The 19,574-nt window shown below is 35.8% G+C and overlaps 1 protein-coding gene across 2 annotated transcripts; it reads left to right on the forward strand.

Annotated features, from left to right (window-relative positions):
• The first annotated feature begins 651 nt into the window (after positions 1-651).
• LOC110798313 (chloride channel protein CLC-d) lies at positions 652-18,611 on the forward strand. 2 transcript variants are annotated; one of them, XM_022003488.2, is made up of 23 exons: positions 652-1,160; positions 1,258-1,330; positions 3,048-3,269; positions 3,360-3,406; positions 3,519-3,617; positions 4,185-4,259; positions 6,076-6,164; positions 6,282-6,422; positions 6,506-6,576; positions 6,676-6,755; positions 6,868-7,005; positions 10,784-10,843; positions 10,931-11,005; positions 12,192-12,343; positions 16,126-16,261; positions 16,392-16,523; positions 16,634-16,711; positions 16,789-16,844; positions 16,952-17,038; positions 17,115-17,271; positions 17,416-17,517; positions 17,603-17,646; positions 18,268-18,611. In XM_022003488.2, the coding sequence occupies exons 1-23, from the start codon at positions 984-986 to the stop codon at positions 18,353-18,355; spliced, it is 2,379 nt and encodes a 792-aa protein (XP_021859180.1). In that variant the 5' UTR covers positions 652-983; the 3' UTR covers positions 18,356-18,611. The 2 variants fall into 2 exon arrangements, with proteins under 2 accessions (XP_021859180.1, XP_021859181.1); XM_022003489.2 differs by having other exon boundaries at positions 653-1,160; positions 17,603-17,641.
• The last annotated feature ends 963 nt before the right edge of the window (positions 18,612-19,574 follow it).

The following is a 19,574-nucleotide window of genomic DNA, read 5'->3' on the forward strand; positions in this document are numbered from 1 at the left end:
GGTTCTGATCTATAAAAATCAGTTCTGATATGGACATGACTTGATCATATCGTTTTTGATCTGGACTTAATTGTTTTAATTTGGACATGATGAATTTGAATGTTTTGTTAATGTTTTTTTATGCCTTAAATAATACTTCCTCCGTTTTTATTTACATGACACAATTGGGTTTTGGACACTATTCACACAAGTTCCTTTGACTTCCTTTTGTGGTTTGTACTTAAGAAAAAACATAGTCGTGTGGGGTCTTGTTGGATTCGTCTTGGTAAATATTTTTTAAATATCAAATTTTTATAATGTTTTCTTATCCATAATTGGAGATATTAAGGTTTGAAATCGCCCATTGGCAAACGTGCCTAAATATTAAATATAATAACAATGATATAAACATATACCAATAATAATAATAATAATAATAATAATAATAATAATAATAAAATAAAATAATACTAATAATAATAGTAATCTGGTCTGATCTGATCTAGTCTGAACTTATTTTTTCTGATCTGATATGAACTTATTTTTTCTGATCTGATCTGATCTGATCAAATCAAATCTGAAATAAGTAATAAGGTCCTGAAATAATGTTATTGGTATCAATTTTTCCAAAAGAAAAAAGAGTTCGGAATACTTGACAATGCGTAAGCCTCAATTTTCGTCATCATTACGAAGCACCAAAACTCCAAAAAGAGAGCGGACAGCCTAACCACGGATCGAGGAGACCAAGAGATCGCCTACGAATTGCGGCTTGGCCTGCTTCAGCTTACGGCTTTCCTCTCAAAATTACACTATCATTCAACCTAAATTCAATTCAAAATTTTCGAACCTGATTCGATTGTCGAACTATTGCAGCTCTTTCGATCTCTGCTCTCCTAACTCTAATGGTAAAATCACGGATCAATTATCCCAAAAAGTAGCTTAATTTGATTTTTGAAGAAGAAAGCTGGGAAATTAGGGTTTAAGGATTGGTAAAATCCAAGGAAATGTTGTCCAATCATTTCCAAAACGGTATGGAAACTGCGAAACTGGTGTGGTCTCGCCTTCCGAATTCGGAGGAGGGAGAATTGGATGAGGTTGGTATTTCTAAGAAGAGTGATTCTAATGGTGTCGAAAGCCTTGATTACGAAGTTATCGAAAATTATGCTTATCGAGAAGAACAGGTTCGTTTTCTCACTTTTTATATTGGGGATTTCATTGTGCAATTTATTAAATGAGCCTGCTTTAATGGAGATTTTTTTTTTTTTTTTTTCCTGGTAGGAAAAGAGAGGGAGATTGTTTGTTAGTTATCAAGTGTCGTTGAAGTGGTTTCTCGCTTTGTTGATCGGCATTGGTGAGTTTTGTTGCTTTCGTCTAGAATTTACTTCAAATTGATCATGCGTTTTTATACTAGCGTATGATTTCTGATCATATTAGTTAAGCTAAGCTTTTGTTTGAAAGTACATTATATTCACTTAACTAATTATTCCTAACTAAAGTTCCCTAATTTAAGCGACCCTCATCCTTCCCCAGTTCCCCTACATAATCTAAGTTCCCTAATTCACTAGCTGACTTATATGGTGTTCTATTCGGTACACTTAAAGATGTCATACTTAGCTATAGGATCATGGTAAGTAGCACCCCTATGTCAGTGAATTACAGTATAAAAATATATGCAGGCTTTAGAGGATGTATTCTACGCCCTCCGTCCCTAAAAGATTGCCCAAATGCTTTTATTCACTTTTTTTAAGTCGGGCAAAACAAAAGCAAGTGGGTCGGTAGGTTTGTCTTTAACCTACATTAAATAATAGCATGTTAGGAGAGACATGTGAGGACCAGTGTATGAAAAAGCGCTTAATTAGTCCTAGGCAAAGTGTTTTGGAAGAAGCGCATTGAAGCGTGTTTTTTTGCACTTCATTGAAATTCTTTTTTCTATTTTTATTTTATGTTGGAATCTTCTTGTTTTGATGTTGTTACTATGTGTTGGAGCACACAATAGTAACTTTAGCATTTGGAAGTGGTCAATAGTCCAAATGAAAAGGAAAAAGAAGAAGACAACAACCAACGATGTTTATAGTATATTTGTTTTCTAGTGGATAGTGCATGATAAACACTATGTTATATGCTTTATTTTTGTTAAAGTAAAGAGTAACGAGGAAGCAAATATGTTCAATTTTTTTTTGTGTGGTTTAATACTCTATTTTAGTCAGATAAATATGCATAATAGTAAAGAAACCTTTAATTTGAAAGTGCGCTTCACTTCGATGAGGCGTGCACCTTGCGCTTAGGCTCTAAGACTCTTATCGCTTTAGTGCGCCTTGCGCTTTTTATACACTGGTGAGGACATAAACCAAGGTATAGAGCAATCTTTTAGGACAACCATTTTTTGTGTAAGGGGAAATCTTGTAGAGACGGACAGGGTATTTAAAATTTCTTTAATTGCTCGATTTGGCCTTTTTTGGCTACTTTGTGAATGGATTTTTTCCTTACAATTAACGGCGTAGGGTGCTAGGGTCTTGGCATTTCCCATTGCTGGATTTCCTTCCGAGGGTGTTGTTGGCGTTGGGAGCGTCGAGTTGATTCTTGTCTCTTTTCCGGTAAGGGCAAGTTAGATCCTTGTGATGCCTCCTTAATTGCATCATGATCCTCAAACCAATAAGTTAATCAGCAAACTAAATTGACATTCATCACATATAACAATTGCAAAATGCTTGCCTGCTAGTAAATTAGCGTACCCCATTAAACCACACCACAAGTCTGTTGGAAAACTATTTTTCCATACCAAATTGCCAATTCCGCTTAATGGAGGATACTGGTCTGCAAATTGGTCGAGTTGTAACACCCTCAATCCGAGCACTAGCAACCCTTCTATGCAAAAACCTGGTTTCAGATACATTATGTTTTCTTTCATTGTTTTGAGCTAGTAACTCAATTGATGTGTTGCATTTATGCACTTAAAATTTTAGTGGTTGCTTGTTGCATTTATGCACTTAAAATTTTGAAGGAATTTCTTTATTGAATCATGGAACTTTATTAACTTGTTGATGCTTACGCCTCTTTGTGATTGTCAGGCACGGGACTTGCTGCTATATTTATAAATATCTCTGTTGAAAACTTTGCTGGGTGGAAATTCGCATTGACATTTGCAATAATTCAGAAGTCATATCTAGCTGGACTACTGGTTTATGTAATTTTCAATTTAGCTCTAGTTTTTTCCTCTGTATATATAGTTACCCGTTTTGCGCCAGCTGCAGCTGGATCTGGTATTCCAGAAATAAAGGGCTACTTGAATGGTGAGTAGTTTGTATCCATCAAATTCTGCAAATTCAACTGTAATCTCATTACGTAAATACTCAAATCACAATTCTGAATGCGTTTTGCAGGAATTGATGTCCATGGCATACTTTTATTTAGAACTTTAGTTGGTAAGGTATGAAACATCTCTATACCATTTCATGTCTTTCATTCTGTTGTCCAGTGTGTAATCTTATGACCTCAATATCATCATTTTCTCTTCAATTTTGTTCAAAACTTTTTTGTAGATTTTTGGAAGCATTGGTTCAGTAGGAGGTGGATTAGCTCTTGGTAAAGAAGGCCCTCTTGTTCATATTGGTGCTTGTATAGCTTCACTCCTGGGACAGGTATGTGTTAAAAAAATAGCTATAATTTTGTACCCCGGTACATTGGTCTTACATTTACTATTCCAACTTAAATTTCTTATGAAGACCTTGCCTGCATGTGGGTTGAAAAAAACTGAACTTCATGACTAGTTCTTTTGCTGTCCATGGAAATACACGTTCGCTTTCTGCCATGGATGGATATCTTCTAATTTCCCCAAAATTCTGATGACTTTGGTCTTGGGTTTTGGTATTTGCATTCTCCATGGACTAGAATCCAACTTCAGGTGTTTTATTTAGTTCTAGGTTGACTGTAAAATGAACTTTTTTTTTCTATTTGTGTGTGTGTGTGTGTGGGGGGGGGGGGGGGGGGGGATCTGAATGTGTATAAGGAAAGAATATTTTTGTTTTCCTTGATTTTGAGATAAAATAGTGTACAAAAACCTATCTTGAACTAGATTGATCATTGATCTAGCCAAAATGGGCTCTGTTTGTTCACCACTCTCACCACTATTTTAGGTAGCTGTTGTATGTATATTTTGTTTTTAAGAAGCCTCATATTTAACACTAAATTTGGATGTTTGATTTCAGGGTGGATCTACAAAGTACCATTTAAGTTCCAGATGGCTTCAAGGTTTTAATAGTGATAGAGATCGTCGGGATCTCGTAAGTATATTGACTTATGAAAGTTGAATCATCCTCTATTTCAGAACTCTGCTTTGTTTGTCTAGATAGGCATCTACATTTTCTTACATTTAAGTAACATGAGCATGTTGTTTGATTCTCCCTCTCTCACTCTCTGTTTGGGTTATATTTTCTCATTTAAAAGGATCAATCCTCTTTGCTCAAGAAACTGGTTATTCATTAATCTACTTGGGTTTAACATAATCCCTATACTTTCTCCAAATAACATTCTAGTCTCACACCATTATTTGGTAGTTATTATGGATGTATGAGTTCACGAACATTTGATCATGTGGTATTAAGACGGATGATTTTTGTGGTGGAAGTTTTATTTTAAGGGATGAGGGGTCTGGAGAGCAGAGAGAAGGGTGACATAGGAGGACATCAATTGGTACGAACTAATGGGGTCCCCATTTGAGATAGTTTGAAATTGTGGACAATGCGTAATTGAAACTAGTGACCAAAAATTTTAGCTTTAGGCCAAGGGAAGAGATAAAGGATAAGAAAGAAATTGGTCAACCATTTTCAATTATTCATGGATAAACTTCATATACAGTAAAAGTGACACTTAATATAAGAGTGGTGTAGAGTGTTACTTCGACACTCCTCTTTTGGGATCATACCCGTGTCGACCCAGCACGCTGATCCGGGTATGGAATCCGTACCGTATCCTTGACCGCCCAGTCAGACATGGCTGGTCAGCCCCTGCTTTAAGAAAATTTCCAATCTAGTTTTAATTAACCCTAGATCTGATAATTAGGAATAAAATTCACTTTGTTTTTTGTTTAAAGCATGGGGCTGCTTTCAGAAAACTTTTTCAATTCTTTTTTTCAAAAGAAATTAATTCTTATTTTCTTTTACTTTAATTTATTAATTTTTCTAGTAACTTTTTTCCATGTCCCCATACCCGTGTCTAAAATTTGGACAGGGTCCCATGTCTTGAAATTTTAACTTTACCGGGTCCGACACTCGGATCCATACCCGTGTCCGACACCCGTACCCGAGTCCGAGTAACATACTGGTGCTAAATATGTGAATTAAGCCGTTTCTAGATATTTTGAAGATTAAGATTCGTCGTGATTTTTCAAGCCTCCAAGGTACCAAGGGAGTGTTCTAACTTCTAAACTAATAGGAAGCTGGGACCGTTCAAAGAAAGCCAACATAGTTGGGAACTTGGGACTGCCGACATCAACTTGTCTTTTAGAATATTATTCCCTTTGCTTTGAAGATATTCTCCATTTAACTTTTCTTAAATGTCAAGTTGTACATCAATGAGTGATAAATTAAGTTATAGTTGGTCGTATAGTGGGAATGGAGAAAGTTGATCGGGTGTATGCATTTATTAATCAAGATGAAACTAACCAAAATAAAGTGATGGACAATATCTTTGAGATAGGAGTGCTGAATAAGTGGCTAAATGTAACTTTTCTCTGTCTATCCGGTTGAATTCATGTTAATTTAGTTTAAGTCGTTTTCGGGGTTGAAATTGGGTTTGGGTTGGGCCATTGGCACTGGGCCATTGTGTACTTGTATGCAAAATATTTCCCTACACAACTTCTTTGAATATTAGGCAACTTTTATGAGAAATTTAACTTCGGAAGTTATGCAATCCCTAAGTAGGTCATAGCAGAGAGAAGAATAAAGCTTTTGTCGTTGTATTTGTACGTAAATTTACTCGTCATTGATGTTCTTTGCTGGCCAGTGCTCAAATATAATATTCGGTAATGTTCTAATATTTTGAATGTATACATTGAAATTTCTTCACTAATCACTATATTTTTTGTCATTTTTCGAAAAGGTTACCTGTGGATGTGCAGCTGGAGTTGCAGCTGCTTTTAGAGCTCCTGTTGGGGGTGTCTTGTTTGCACTCGAGGAGGTTACTTCGTGGTATAGTGATCTTCTTAACTCCAGCCTGCTGACTCCATGATTGTGTACATTTAGATGGTTTGCACTTCCATCTACACGTAAACTACATATTATTTTACCATTTTTTCTCTTTTGAAGGTGGAGAAGTCAGCTTATGTGGCGTGTCTTTTTCACTTCTGCTGTTGTTGCGGTTGTTGTACGTACCGCAATGGCATGGTGCAAGAGTGGAAAATGCGGACACTTTGGTGCTGGTGGCTTCATAATATGGGACATTTCAGAGTTAGAACCTCAATTTATCTCAGATTTCCTGTTATAAATTCTTCCTTTTATCTGCTGGTTTCTAACAAAGCCATTTTTTATAGTGGTCAAGAGGATTACTCATTTGCGGAGTTATTGCCAATGGCAGTTATTGGGGTGATAGGTGGTCTTCTCGGTGAGTATGTGCTATTTAATGTATCCTATTTGTTCCATATTCTGTACGGGACAGGAATTGTATTTTTCTTATCTTGTGACAACTGCTGAAATTTCACAGGGGCGTTATTCAACCAACTTACACGTTATATAACTTATTGGCGCCGCAATTATTTGCACAAGAAAGGGACACGAGTTAAAGTAGGTTATTGTTGCTCTTTATGGTATATAAAATGTTCTGTTCTGGGAATCCTCACCTCTTACTTCTTGAGTAATTCTTAAATTCTCATTAACATGCTCTTTTCACTTACAGATCATTGAAGTCTGCCTTATATCAGTAATTACTTCTGCAATTTCTTTTGGGTTACCACTTCTAAGAAAATGCAGCCCCTGTCCTGCTTCGGAGGTTGAATGTCCCAATCCGCCAGGAATGTATGGGAATTATGTAAATGTAAGTACTCTGTCATCTTTTTCATTCAGTCTACATTTCTGATTTCTGAAGCTTTAATCCCGTTTTTAAAGAAAGTTCTTGGCATCATTTTATTTAATCTATAATTTGAAATGGAATTTACAGCAACTAAATATATAGTTGATTTGTATGTTGATAAGCAAAATTCTATGAGCTTATTGCTTAGTGATAAATATGAGCTTATTGCTTAGTGATAAATATTTAACGGTTGCTTGGCATACATATTTTACCTAGTATGAAGATTATGATGGCTGTATCTAGGAATTACTATTTCTTGGTGGTTGAACACTACTTTCTAGCATGGGAATACGGCATCCTTTGTCCTTGTCCCTAAAAAAAGAACAACTCCTAAAAAAAACAAAAAGAGTCCCTTCTGTTGTTTGCTTATATGCTGTGAATTTTACACAATTAAATGTGAATTGATTGTGGAGCTTAGTGAGTTTTACGGGAACTGTCTTTCTCCTCTTTTTTTGGAGGTTGTTTGACCAGTTAAGGGGGCAGAAGGGGACTTAACATCAGCTAAGTGGAAAAAGGTATTAAAAGGTTTAGAGTGGTCTCATTTCTTTCTTTTTTCGAATTGAAAGAGGTTTTAAAATACCCTGCAGGCCTGCACTAGGGGGGAAGAAGACTGGGTACCTGATCAGATATTTATAATTTGGATACAAAATAGGTATAACAATATTGGAACCAGAAACTATTCCTAAAATTTGGAATCGGAGATAAAACCGTTTGATAAAAGTTTGTTTTTGTCATCCTATTATTTTTAACTTTAGCAAACAGTTTTAATTTTTGTCATCCTATTATTTTTAACTTAGAAAAATAATTTTTTCTTGAAAGAATTTAGTAAATATAATTACGGAGTACTCCCTCCGTCCCGGAATACTTGACTTGTTTTCCTTATCGGGCCGTCCCTTAATACTTGACCTGTTTCTAGAAATGGAAATATTCTAATAATATTATATTATTTCTCACTCCACCCATATTAACCCACCTACCCCATACTCCATACAAAAAATAATTAAAAATTCAACCCCTACTCTCCCCCAACCCCACCTCTTAACCCACCTCCCACTATCTACATTAAAATAATACCCCACTATCAACTACTACCTATTAAATTAAATAAGTCAATTCAAGTCCCTTAAACTCTGTGCCGGTCAAACCGGGTCGAGTATTCCGGGACGGAGGGAGTAGTTTTTAGAGTTTAAACTTAAATTTAAAGTAAAAAAAAGATGTATATTAAAAAAATTTGACTTAATTTTTTTCTAGTTTGGACTTTAGGCTACAAAAATATACTTCAGAAAATAAAACTGTTTGATACCGGTTTTAGTTTTCGACATCTATTATTTTTAACTTAATAAAATACAATGTTACTCGGACATGGAAAATTTCTCTTCGTCTTACCCATGTTGACACGACCCAACACGGATTCAGGTACGAAATACGGGTCAAGTACGGAAATTAACACTCGGATACGGCTCTCCATACAAACTAAAAATCTTAGTGAGGGAAAGGAGATCTCGACGCGAATCGGTCTTTAAGGCAGATTGAGATGGACGGAGCTCCGGTTGCCTTCTCCGGTGCATGTGAATTGTGATACATATTCTCTCTCCTCTCAATGGAAGAAGATGACAGGCTGTAAAATTCATTGACCTTTTACTTTGTTTGCACGTGACTGCTAGGGTTTGGGACAGTCAGCCAGTCACAAGTCCCGCAACTCACAAGTGCTCTTGGTTTGGGTTGTGTGTTGGGCCAAAATTAATAATAACTGTTATTTGTGGGTTGGGAACATGAGGATGGAAGCTGCTTCTAGGAGCCCATATTTAACAAACTCATGCGTAGAAACACTATACTTGAAAAAAACAAACATATTAATAGAAATAAATTTATTTAAATTAATCCTGTCAAATAAAATATATAATAAAATTTGTAATATTTTTTTTTTATAAATGATGTATCCACGTCCCGTGTCCGAAATAAGGACGGTCTCCCCGTATCCATATTTTTCAAAAATGTTGTAACGGACACTGGGATCTGTACCCGTATCCGATAATACTCGTACCCTTGTCCATGTAAAATAGTAAAATATAACTTTTCTTGAAAGAATTTAGTAAAATATCATCAGTATTAGAGTTAAACCCAAATTTAATGTCATAAGTTAGATGTATTTCCTTAAAAAATGTTTTGATGGGTTTTAAAAAAAATTACATGATTCAGTTTGGGGCTTAAGAAAAAAAAACATTATCTAGCCAATTGCATATACCAAATTGAGTTCCTGTTTTGGGTGCCCAGAGTCTGGATTGTGACACATATATTTTAGGTTTGAGGTTGCCAGTTACTATAAAAGAGTTTTGCGAGTGAGATAGGGCTGGTTGTGCACTTGTGCAGTTGTGCTGGTATTAATCATATTTAAATTGTGAAGAGTAATAAAATTGTTTAGTACTGTAGTTTGGATCATAAAACCACAATAGAGACCTTAGCCATCACAATTCTCTTTGAAAGACAACTCCCTGTTTCCAAAGAACCTACTCCCTCTGTTCTTTTTATTGGTTTCAAATACCAACGTTGGTAGGTTAGAGAGTGTTATATAAGGGGTTTGTCTTTTATTTTGTTATAATTTTTATTTTGTTGTCTCCCCTAGTATTTTTACTGATAGTCAGATTAGTCACTGAAAATGACGACCCCTTCTGATTTATTTTTTAAGTTTCTTCTTAGTATTTTATAACTATACTTACCCAAAAAACAAGTAAAATAAAAATAAAAAAATAAAAAGCAAAGCTGCCCCCCCGTATCCGAAACAAATTCAGCTCCCCTTGTCAGTTTATATGTTTTTAATATAATTATTATGTTGTTCTGGGTACAAAATATATTTCAGAAATTATTTCTAAGGTTTTCGGCACTTTTGGTGCGCCTCACCTAGGAAAGGCACACACTTGCGCCTAGGCTCCAGTAACTTATGCGCCTTGGTGCTCTCGCGCCTTATAAAACTAAAGGTTTGTGTAAGAAAATGTAGGAGAGAGTATTCCATTTCGGGGTTTGTTTTAGTTTAAGAGAAAGTTGGAACAAAAGTGTATAAAGTGAAAGTGTAAGCAACAAAGAGGAACCTGTTAAAACAGAAAGTGTAACAACAAAAAGGAACATAGTGAGTATCCCCCTTTAGGTTCCTAGAAGAGGGTGAAGGAGGTGACTGAAATAACAATATTAAAATAAATTGACCCTTGAATTGATTAAGCTAAGTTTTAAAACCATGATAGGGAGTTCAGAGATTTTTGCTTGGCTATTCCTATTTGTCTAGTGTGGTTAACCCCAAGAAATCAAGGTTGACCTGGAGCTATGTTATTCAAACTCACCCAGTGAGGCAGTGCCTGTATAGTATGTCTTCAAAGTTGGCAATTTTATAAAAAATTACAATTTTTTGTCTAAGATTAAGTATCAAGTGCTCACAGCATTTTGGAGTGTGGAGACATGGTAATTGAGGAGTTGAGGCTAAATGAAAAGCCTGAGTAACATAAGAGGATACCATCATCAATGTATAATAGGTGAATCGACAGTCCATTTAAGGGAGTGATGATTAAGATGATTTTCCTTTGGTGAATCACTTTGAAAGGCAAGCAGGATGCATAAGGAAAATGTTAGGGCTAGAGTGGTGTTAAGAATATGAAAATTAAAACTGTCTCAGCATGATGAAATTTGGTTAAAACATGTTCTGCTGTAGCCTTTAAACACCTTTATATAATTTTATTTTGTTTGTCATTTGTAGTTTTACTGTCGTGGTGACAAGGAATACAATGATCTAGCAACCATTTTCTTCAACACTCAGGTGATTAGATGATTTGGAAGTCCTCTTACTCTCACTTGTTGCTTCTCGCTCATTCCATTATTCCAACATCACTTCTTTTCAATGCAGGATGATGCTATAAGGAATTTATTTAGTGCCAAAACGATTCATGAGTACAGTGCTCAAAGCTTGTTAACCTTTTTGGTACGTTATTTCTAATATGTTTTCTTGTTTATGTTGTTAATCTTCTCCTGAATGGGAACATGAGGATTTTATATACCTTGGTTTAAAGCTGAGAGAAAAAGTCCTGTTAAGTAGGGCATTTAAAAATTTCAATCCTCTAAGCGTCCAAATAGCATTCTTTAATGTGGGGCATTTTCTACTTCATGGGCAAGTCAGCTGGGGCTTTTAAGCTATATCCCACTAAGATGATACAGAGGAAGCAGGCTAACTTGTAAATAATTTGTTTACGTTCTCGGTTTCCTCGAAGACAGCTTGTCTACTTGCTGTATTCCTCTTTTTGACTTTTGATAAAATACTTCCTTATTAAAAGATACCCCGTATTAAAAATAAAATGAAGACCCATATGAAGTAAATATGTACTAATGATAAGAGAGGGGGGAAGGTGAGCCCAAATAGATAAATTGTGTCCAAAAAAGGGGTCATAGCTCATAAGCAAGGAAAATGAGGAGCAAGTATGGGGAAAATACGGGGTCGTCACTTTGGCATGATTTGTTCCTGACAAATGAATTAAAAGTTCCTTTGTCCTTCTGCGGATACGATCTTCTGCTATGTTTAGTTGCTTACTTGTTTTTTAGTCATTGTTCGGCTATCGTCACCTACATGAAATAGCGTGGTTAAGTTTTCTTGATATTGAATGGGCGTAACAGATATAAGGTCTACTACGGCATAGAGTTTATCTTTTCTTTTTGGGAAGTGTTACTTTATATTCGTTTTGTTGTTTGTTTAAAAAGATGTGGGTTTTTTTTTTTCCATTTTAAGATAGGTTCTCTCCCTCTTTTCAATTTTTTTTAAAGTATTCTTTAGATGTTCTGTTTAGCTGCCTTTCACCATACTTGATAACCCCCCGCCCCTCCGTCTCCAAGGGTATGGTTAAATGAAATAAAATTATGAATGGGTTGCTATAAGACTATTAGCTCTATCCATTCCCTTCCAACCAGCTCTATTAATATTTTGTGGCAAATTGGCAATACAAAACCAATTCTCATTGCAGGGGCTGGGATGGCTTGCACAATTTCAAAATCGATATACTTTAACTTAATGTTATTTCAACGAGATAAAATACAAACGAAGTCTTAATTTTCTTATATACCTTTGTGCTTAATATAGCTGTCTTTTGGCAATTTATTACTTTTCTTATGCTTTGCAGGTCATGTTCTACACTCTGGCAGTGGTCACATTTGGAACAGCCGTTCCTGCTGGTCAGTTTGTTCCTGGAATAATGATTGGATCAACTTATGGTCGTCTTGTTGGCATGTTTGTTGTCAACTTCTACAAAAAGCCGAACATAGAAGAGGGCACGTGAGTATTCTTTCTTTTTTCTGTTACTTCTGCCTATGTTTCTGGATAAACAAGAGACAAAAGTCATGCACCCATGGAAGATCATTAGATTTTCTTTTAACATGTGAAGTACTTAAAGGCCATGTCCTATCTAAAGGCCAATTGGTGTCAACCACTTTGACTATGGAGGGTAAAGTTTCTTAAATCTTATCCCCTGCCCCCTGTACCTCTACCCTAGGGAAAAGCTTCTGTAGAGGCCTTGGGATAATGTTGATACAACATTGATGTTGGTGCTGTGAATGATGTTGAAGTCATGTTAATTTGGGCTGAAAATGCAATGACATCAAGTTAACATGCTGGACTCTATGATTATCAATGTTTCAAAATGCAGAGAACACTTATATGCCTTAGAAATATCAAAGTTTCAAAATGCAGAGAACACTTTATGTGCCTTTGGAATCCTGTACTTTGACCTTCTTTACTAACCAGAGTCACCACAGAGGCTCAAACTATTTGTTGGCGAGTACTAAATGCAACTGAAGAAATTGGTCCACTAACAACGTTGGCTTTGTATGGTTGAACTGGCCAAGTTTAAAACTAAATAGACCGACATACAGTATGGTTGAACAAGGCTCTTGGTATCTAATAGAATTTTTATTTGTGTAAAACTAAATAGACCGACATGCAGTAAATGTTGGCTTTGTACGGTTGAATTGGCCAAGTTTAAAACTCACCGGAAAACTGTGATTGCAGAGTACTAAAAATTAAATGTCAAACATCCTAAACCTCACATGTGATGCTTCTCCCTTAAGTCTCTAATTCCCAGGTAATTAACATGTGTCTTTCTCTCCTCAGCATGTGAAAAATCAGTCTTTCCCTCTCCCCCCCTTCAATGAGTTCATTGACGAGTTTAAGAAAACCTAATTCGAAAATAGAAAATAATTAAAATAATCCCAGTTGAATTGAAGTACTCCCTTAATAGATAATCTCTACAACAGCAAAGTTAGACAAATTATATCCTCTACAATCATGATTTTGTATTAGGACGATCGAATAATAAATTTATAAATTAATGATTATTTGGAATCTTTGACGAAGTTGAGGAAGCTTCGGAGACAATCTCTATTCTATTAAAGGAACTCTTGATGTCTTTGACTTTTTGGTATCCACCGCTAAAATACGTATTATACCTTTACTAACATGTTAAATTTGCTTAAATGGAAAAGGAAAACATCTATTTCTAGAAAATGTCATTTCAAACCAAAAATGTACTATCTTTCCATTTATTTAAGCAATATACTCCGTTTGACCTTTGGTTTATAAATTTACAGTATTCATATTAAATGCCACGCACACATCGCGTGCATAAACACTAGTATATTTTGATGGGAAGGAAAGAGAAGGGATAGGTCGATGATAACAAATATTAGAGCTGCAATTTAGTTTGGAAGAAAAAATGTTTTCAAATCTTCCACCTTGGTTTTCAGGTAAGATTTGTGTTTTATTGTGAGATTATCCTGGTAGATGTTGATTAGATGTGGGTCGCACATTGGGGAAAAGTTATGGGACTAATTTGTTTCAATTGATGGTATGCGGTTAATTTGCACATCACACCAAAGTTTTGGGGCTTATTTGCTACTTGCCCCATAGTTTAACATTTTAAGGCAATTAATGCATTTAAGTAGAAAAAGAAGAAGAAAGAAGAATTTAGGGAAAGCTAGGTAGAAGTTTATGTTAGATGATCGATGTGTCATATACAATTATACACTAGTTACAATCTACCCCCACTTGGGGGGTGTCCACCTAATATAGTTTCTCTCACAACAATTCAGCATAAGCCACAATGCAAGCATTTTCCCTATTTATTACTGTAGATTGCCTCCTTTTCTTGCTGATCACGACTTCTCTGACTAACTTCCTCATGAAAGACCCTCTTGCCCTTCCTCAAAAAGCTGTAACTAACCTCTCCTTGATTGCTTAGCTGCCCCTGGCTTCCTTCTGAAACAACTGAGTAATTATTATGATTGCTGGCTTGGGATAGTTCCTTGCTTGCAGTATTGTTCGTTTGAGGCATACAAGTTCAATTTTGAGTCATAGGATTTGGATGTACATTTGATTTAGTGTGGTTAATTACAAGTGTGATCTTTTGGGAACAGTGAAGCAAATGAGATAATAAGTTTTTGTATTTTTCCAGGCATACTTGAGTGTAACAAACTGAAATAATAATTTGCTAAACCTGAGGGGAACCATGGACGTCTTCCGGAAAAAAGAGTGTTAAATTTTCCTTGACTTTCTCCAACCTAAGCGTTGCATACCTGTGTTTGATGAATTATTTTCAATCGTCATTGTAGCTTCTCCATCAATGCACTCTGGATTCTCAATTTTAAATAGTGTACCTTGAAATGGAGATGAAATAATCACTCCTTTTCAGGTTTGGATTTAAGTGAACAATATCAATGTAGTAATGACCACTGTCATGATGTTCGGCGGCAGTCAGTGACTTACCTATCTGAACTAATACCGTTCTCTTACTTCATGATCTCTTGATAGTAACACTCTGTAAATCTTACCTCCTATCTTGTCCTTTAGGCAGGTTTATGGGAGGATAAGGTTGATTGGTTTTTGTTTATGCTTCTCAATGCTTTGAATGAATGTCTGAATTCTTGTCGAGAGAATCCATGCCAATTATCTTCTAAGGGCCTGTTTGGTTGGACCCAGTGTTACCTGGTTCGCTATTATGAGATTGGGTACGGGTTCTCAATTCGCTACCTAATTTGCTAAATTAGACCAAAATTATACCATTTTGATGTTGTAATTCGCTTTTTCGGTTCGCGGTTCGTGGGCTGATTAGAGGATTAGGTAACATTGGTTGGACCTTTCGGAATGGGTTGGGATGAAGTTATAATCCATTCCATCCATTTTATTGTTTGATTGAGGCTATTTACTGTGGAACCTCATACCAAGGGGGTTCTTACTCCACGCCATTTCCCTAGAATCTCATACCCACTTCACCCCCTAGGATTCACAATCCTTTCCACCCAAGATACAAATCCTAACTCATAAGATAAGGGAGAGAGAAGATGCAACTTAACAAGGTTGACAGCTCTCACCACTTCAGATCCGGCCACCATTGCCGGTCAGTCCATTCTTCTACTCCGGCGGTGTGGGTGATTCATTTCTTTGTTTTTTTTGGAATGGAATTTTATCCGAATTGTTGGCTAGATTCGATTTGGATTGTTGTTGAATCCTTATCAATGGAGTATGGAGTGTGGAGTAAGATGAAATGATACTTTCCATTTTTCTTCCCTTCATAGTTCTCTGTAATTGAACTCCTTTAATGAGGGGTTGAATTTTTTTGATATTGAGATTGTAGTTTCCTTTTTTTTTCTTGTTATTATGCAGACTACACTCCATATTTATTTTTTAAATTATGTTTTAAAATTTTGAAATTTTCTCCCTTGTTATTATCAGGATTGATGTATATATATCATGATTTTGAGATCTACCGTGTACAAATTAAATCTGTCATGTTTGGGTGTTTTGTACTCCATTCTAAAAGTTAAACCAAAAATTATGAATGGGATAAATCCATTCCAAAACTAAACCAAATAAATTCAGACTGGTATGATAATATGAATTACATACCCCCATGGTATGAGGTTCCATACCAATCCATTCCAGTTTAGTGAACCAAACGACCTCTAAGTACTTGATATGAGTAGTTATGTGCCTTAAAGAAACCTATGTTGTACTTTGCTCCTTTCGTGTAGCACCTCTAATGCAATATGAATTTGTGGTTACAGATATGCTCTTCTGGGCGCGGCTTCGTTTTTAGGAGGCTCAATGCGGGTGACAGTGTCTCTTTGTGTCATCATGGTCGAAATCTCGAATAATTTGAAGTTTCTACCTCTTATCATGCTAGTTCTTCTTATATCAAAGGTATGATGCTCTGGGTAATTGAGCAGTGTGACGGAACCATCACTCATATGAACTAATTTGTACATAGCTCATTCATATGAATGAGTGTCATGTACCATATAAATATTGTCTAATCTGGAATTATGTGCAGGCTGTTGGTGATGCCTTCAATGATGGATTATATGAAGAGCAGGCTCGTTTGAGGGGTATCCCTTTGCTTGAGTCAAGACCTAAAAACCAAATGCGGAAGATGACTGCAAAAGAGGGTTGTCGGACTCGAAAGGTTAGTGCTGTATAAGGAAATTCCCCTGTGATCCAGCCTAGTACTTTGCGCCATGCATAGGTCTTGGGAGAGTTTTTGCTAATTATTTGCGTTAATATTTCTTCTTGAAGGTTGTTAGTCTTCCCCGTGTTATCAGGGTTTCAGATGCGGTTGCTATTCTGAGATGCAACAAGCACAATGGCTTTCCTGTAAGTTGAATGAGTTTGTGGCTTTAGCAATTCTATTAAAACTGGCCTACTTATCTTTTGTATTTGATCACTATTAGGTGATAGATCACACTAGGAGTGGAGAGACGCTCGTTATAGGACTCATGCTTCGGAGGTATGCCATGAGTACATATGTTCTTGCTTCTATATTTTCTTTTTATATTTGTTGGGCATCTTTTTTATTAAAATAAAAATTTGTGACTGATGTGATGTGCGCAACAGTCACTTTTTGGTGCTTCTTCAGTCCAAGGTGGATTTCCAACATAGCTCTTTGCCTAGTGACTCAAGAGGTGGATCCTTCCCAATAAGGCAAGCTATAATCTGCTGCTTAGACCTTGGTTTTTATTGTGCAACTGATAAACTGATGGAAGCTTTCGTTTTGCAGACATAACAATAGTGAATTTATCAAACCAGTTTCAAGTACAGGCCTTAGCCTTGATGATATTTATCTGAGTCAGGATGACTTAGACATGTACATAGATCTCGCCCCCTTTTTGAATCCATCACCGTATATAGTCCCTGAAGATATGTCTTTGACAAAGGTAGCATTTTCTGTTTCTTTCTGTCTTTATCATTATATAATGTTCTGATTCCTCTCAATTTGACTTATCTAGATATAATTTCAGTTAACTTCTGTTGTTAAGTTAAATTAATTTTCACAATCTTACATCACCCTATTTGTTCAGGTCTATAATCTCTTCCGCCAATTAGGATTAAGGCATGTATTGGTTGTCCCTCGGCCTTCTCGTGTATTAGGTTTAATTACACGAAAGGATTTGTTAATTGAGGTATGTTGTTGCAGATCTCCACTCTCTTCATTATACTGATTTACTTGAGTCGTACTTATGAAGGATTTTATGGATTTAATTGCAGGATGATGATGATTCGGACACAGAACTTCAATCGACTAGTGTAAGGTCTCTTACTGTTGATGATTTACTCTTATTTATTAGCTCGCAAAATAATGTACATTTTGTGTACTAGAATTCGCGTGCCTAATAAATGTTTCATTCTTTGACCTTGTCGGAAGAGTATTTGTTTGAGCCATTAAGTTCATTCTCCTCATAAACAATTATTTTCTTGAAGAGAAAGAAACTCCCTGACTGACTTTAACTTGTCCTTTCTCTTCGGATGCCAACTTGAAACTTCTATATGAAAGTGCAGAGGGTTTGCTTTCTGCATAAATATCCTCATTCTCCTCTTCTTAATTAAGTAATATTTCATTCATGAAACCACCAATCCTTATCTAACCCTGGTATTGCACATCATGGGAGATAGCTGGTTGGGGAAGGTAGGAAAAGAAAATTGTAGTGACAGAACAACTCTTAAGGTGGTAAAAGCGAAGATTCTAAAAGGTCTGTTTTATACGAAGTATAAAGCAGAGAAAAGGTCAGTTATAAAAGAAGATGATAGCAGCATTACTTACTGCATCTATAGGACAATAAGATATAGGTTCAAATTTACATTCGAGTAGCAAATTGTATTTCTCAAATATTGGTTCTCTTGACTAATTTTCTTCTTGTTGGTGTTTTTGACAGAACTCAATACCGTAATGTAGGTTCAGTATCGAGAAGTGTGGATGTGGAGCAACCACTTCTAAATGGTCTTCTGGTGCAAAATAAATAATAGCAGTAATATCACCTAGGTTTTGGTATCTCCTGTGAAGGCTAGAGGTCATTCTCTGCATTCTTGAAACAATTTTTTGTTACTTCCAATTTTCATTTTTTCCTGTACATGTGGTCAAGTGCTGCAAAGTATAGCAAAAACAGGTTCTGTGAGCTCATATGGACCTGAATCACACGCATTTGTGTTGTAAAGTGTAAAATTGTAAAACAGACTGACAAAGCTTATAGAATGAATTTATTTAGAAAGTTTTGAATCAGGTTTGGGTTTCCTTTTTCAGCCTATGGTGAAACTTGTGCGACAACCAGTTGCAACTTGTAACAGTCCAGAATTTGGCACGATTCCTTTTTACTTTATCAAAATCAAAATGTTATCAAGCACTCCATTTTTTATGGTTTTGAGTATATGTCAGAATGCTGTGCAAATCTATCTAAGGTGTTGATCTGTGTAGAAATGTTCCAGGTTTGATCCGGATTCAATGAGAATTCGATGATTTCAGATCTCGACGAGTGTTTTTACAGTTTTAGAGGCGTGCACATGTACAATTAAGTTATCCAGCTTAAGCTACTACGCATCAAAAGCTTTGCTTAAGCAGCTTAGTACCTCTCTGATTTTCACCAGGCCCTACAGCCGTTTCCTCTGCTGGGGACTTCCACGACCACGTAAAAGCCGTCCTTTTATGATCACCCATCATAACTCCAAAATCCTACGTAGTATAGGTGAATTGATGTTGGATTTGGGGTAACTTACGTTTGGTAGCAGATTCTAAAGGGTGTAAATGAGAATGAAAAAGTATGTAAATTTGTAAGTATAATCAATATTTATTCACATGAAATGTTAGTTCACTCAAAATTATCAATCTTTTCTACATAAATTTTTATTATCATCCATTATAAGACAAGGTTTTGTTAGAAATGCAAATTTACGAAGAAAAACATCAACTATGAAGTAACATACCATGGACATTATGATGTTATTTTTCTTGTCAAATAATACTTAGATTTATTCTCATTTCTCATCATTTATTACCGGCTACCAAACAGAACGTTAGAACTAGAGATTTGAACCATAATTGATAGAAGTACTTAGTTTTAGAGCTCAGATTTCTTGAAGATTAGATAAGTTTATTAATCTTTATTTTTATATTTTTTTTGAGCGTTAAAACTTAAGAATTTATTCTGTAGAATTACACATCATTTTGCACTGTTTTTTTTTTTTTTAT

The sequence above is a fragment of the Spinacia oleracea genome, chromosome 3 (genome assembly GCF_020520425.1).
Source record: "Spinacia oleracea cultivar Varoflay chromosome 3, BTI_SOV_V1, whole genome shotgun sequence".
Classification (NCBI taxonomy): domain Eukaryota; kingdom Viridiplantae; phylum Streptophyta; class Magnoliopsida; order Caryophyllales; family Amaranthaceae; genus Spinacia; species Spinacia oleracea.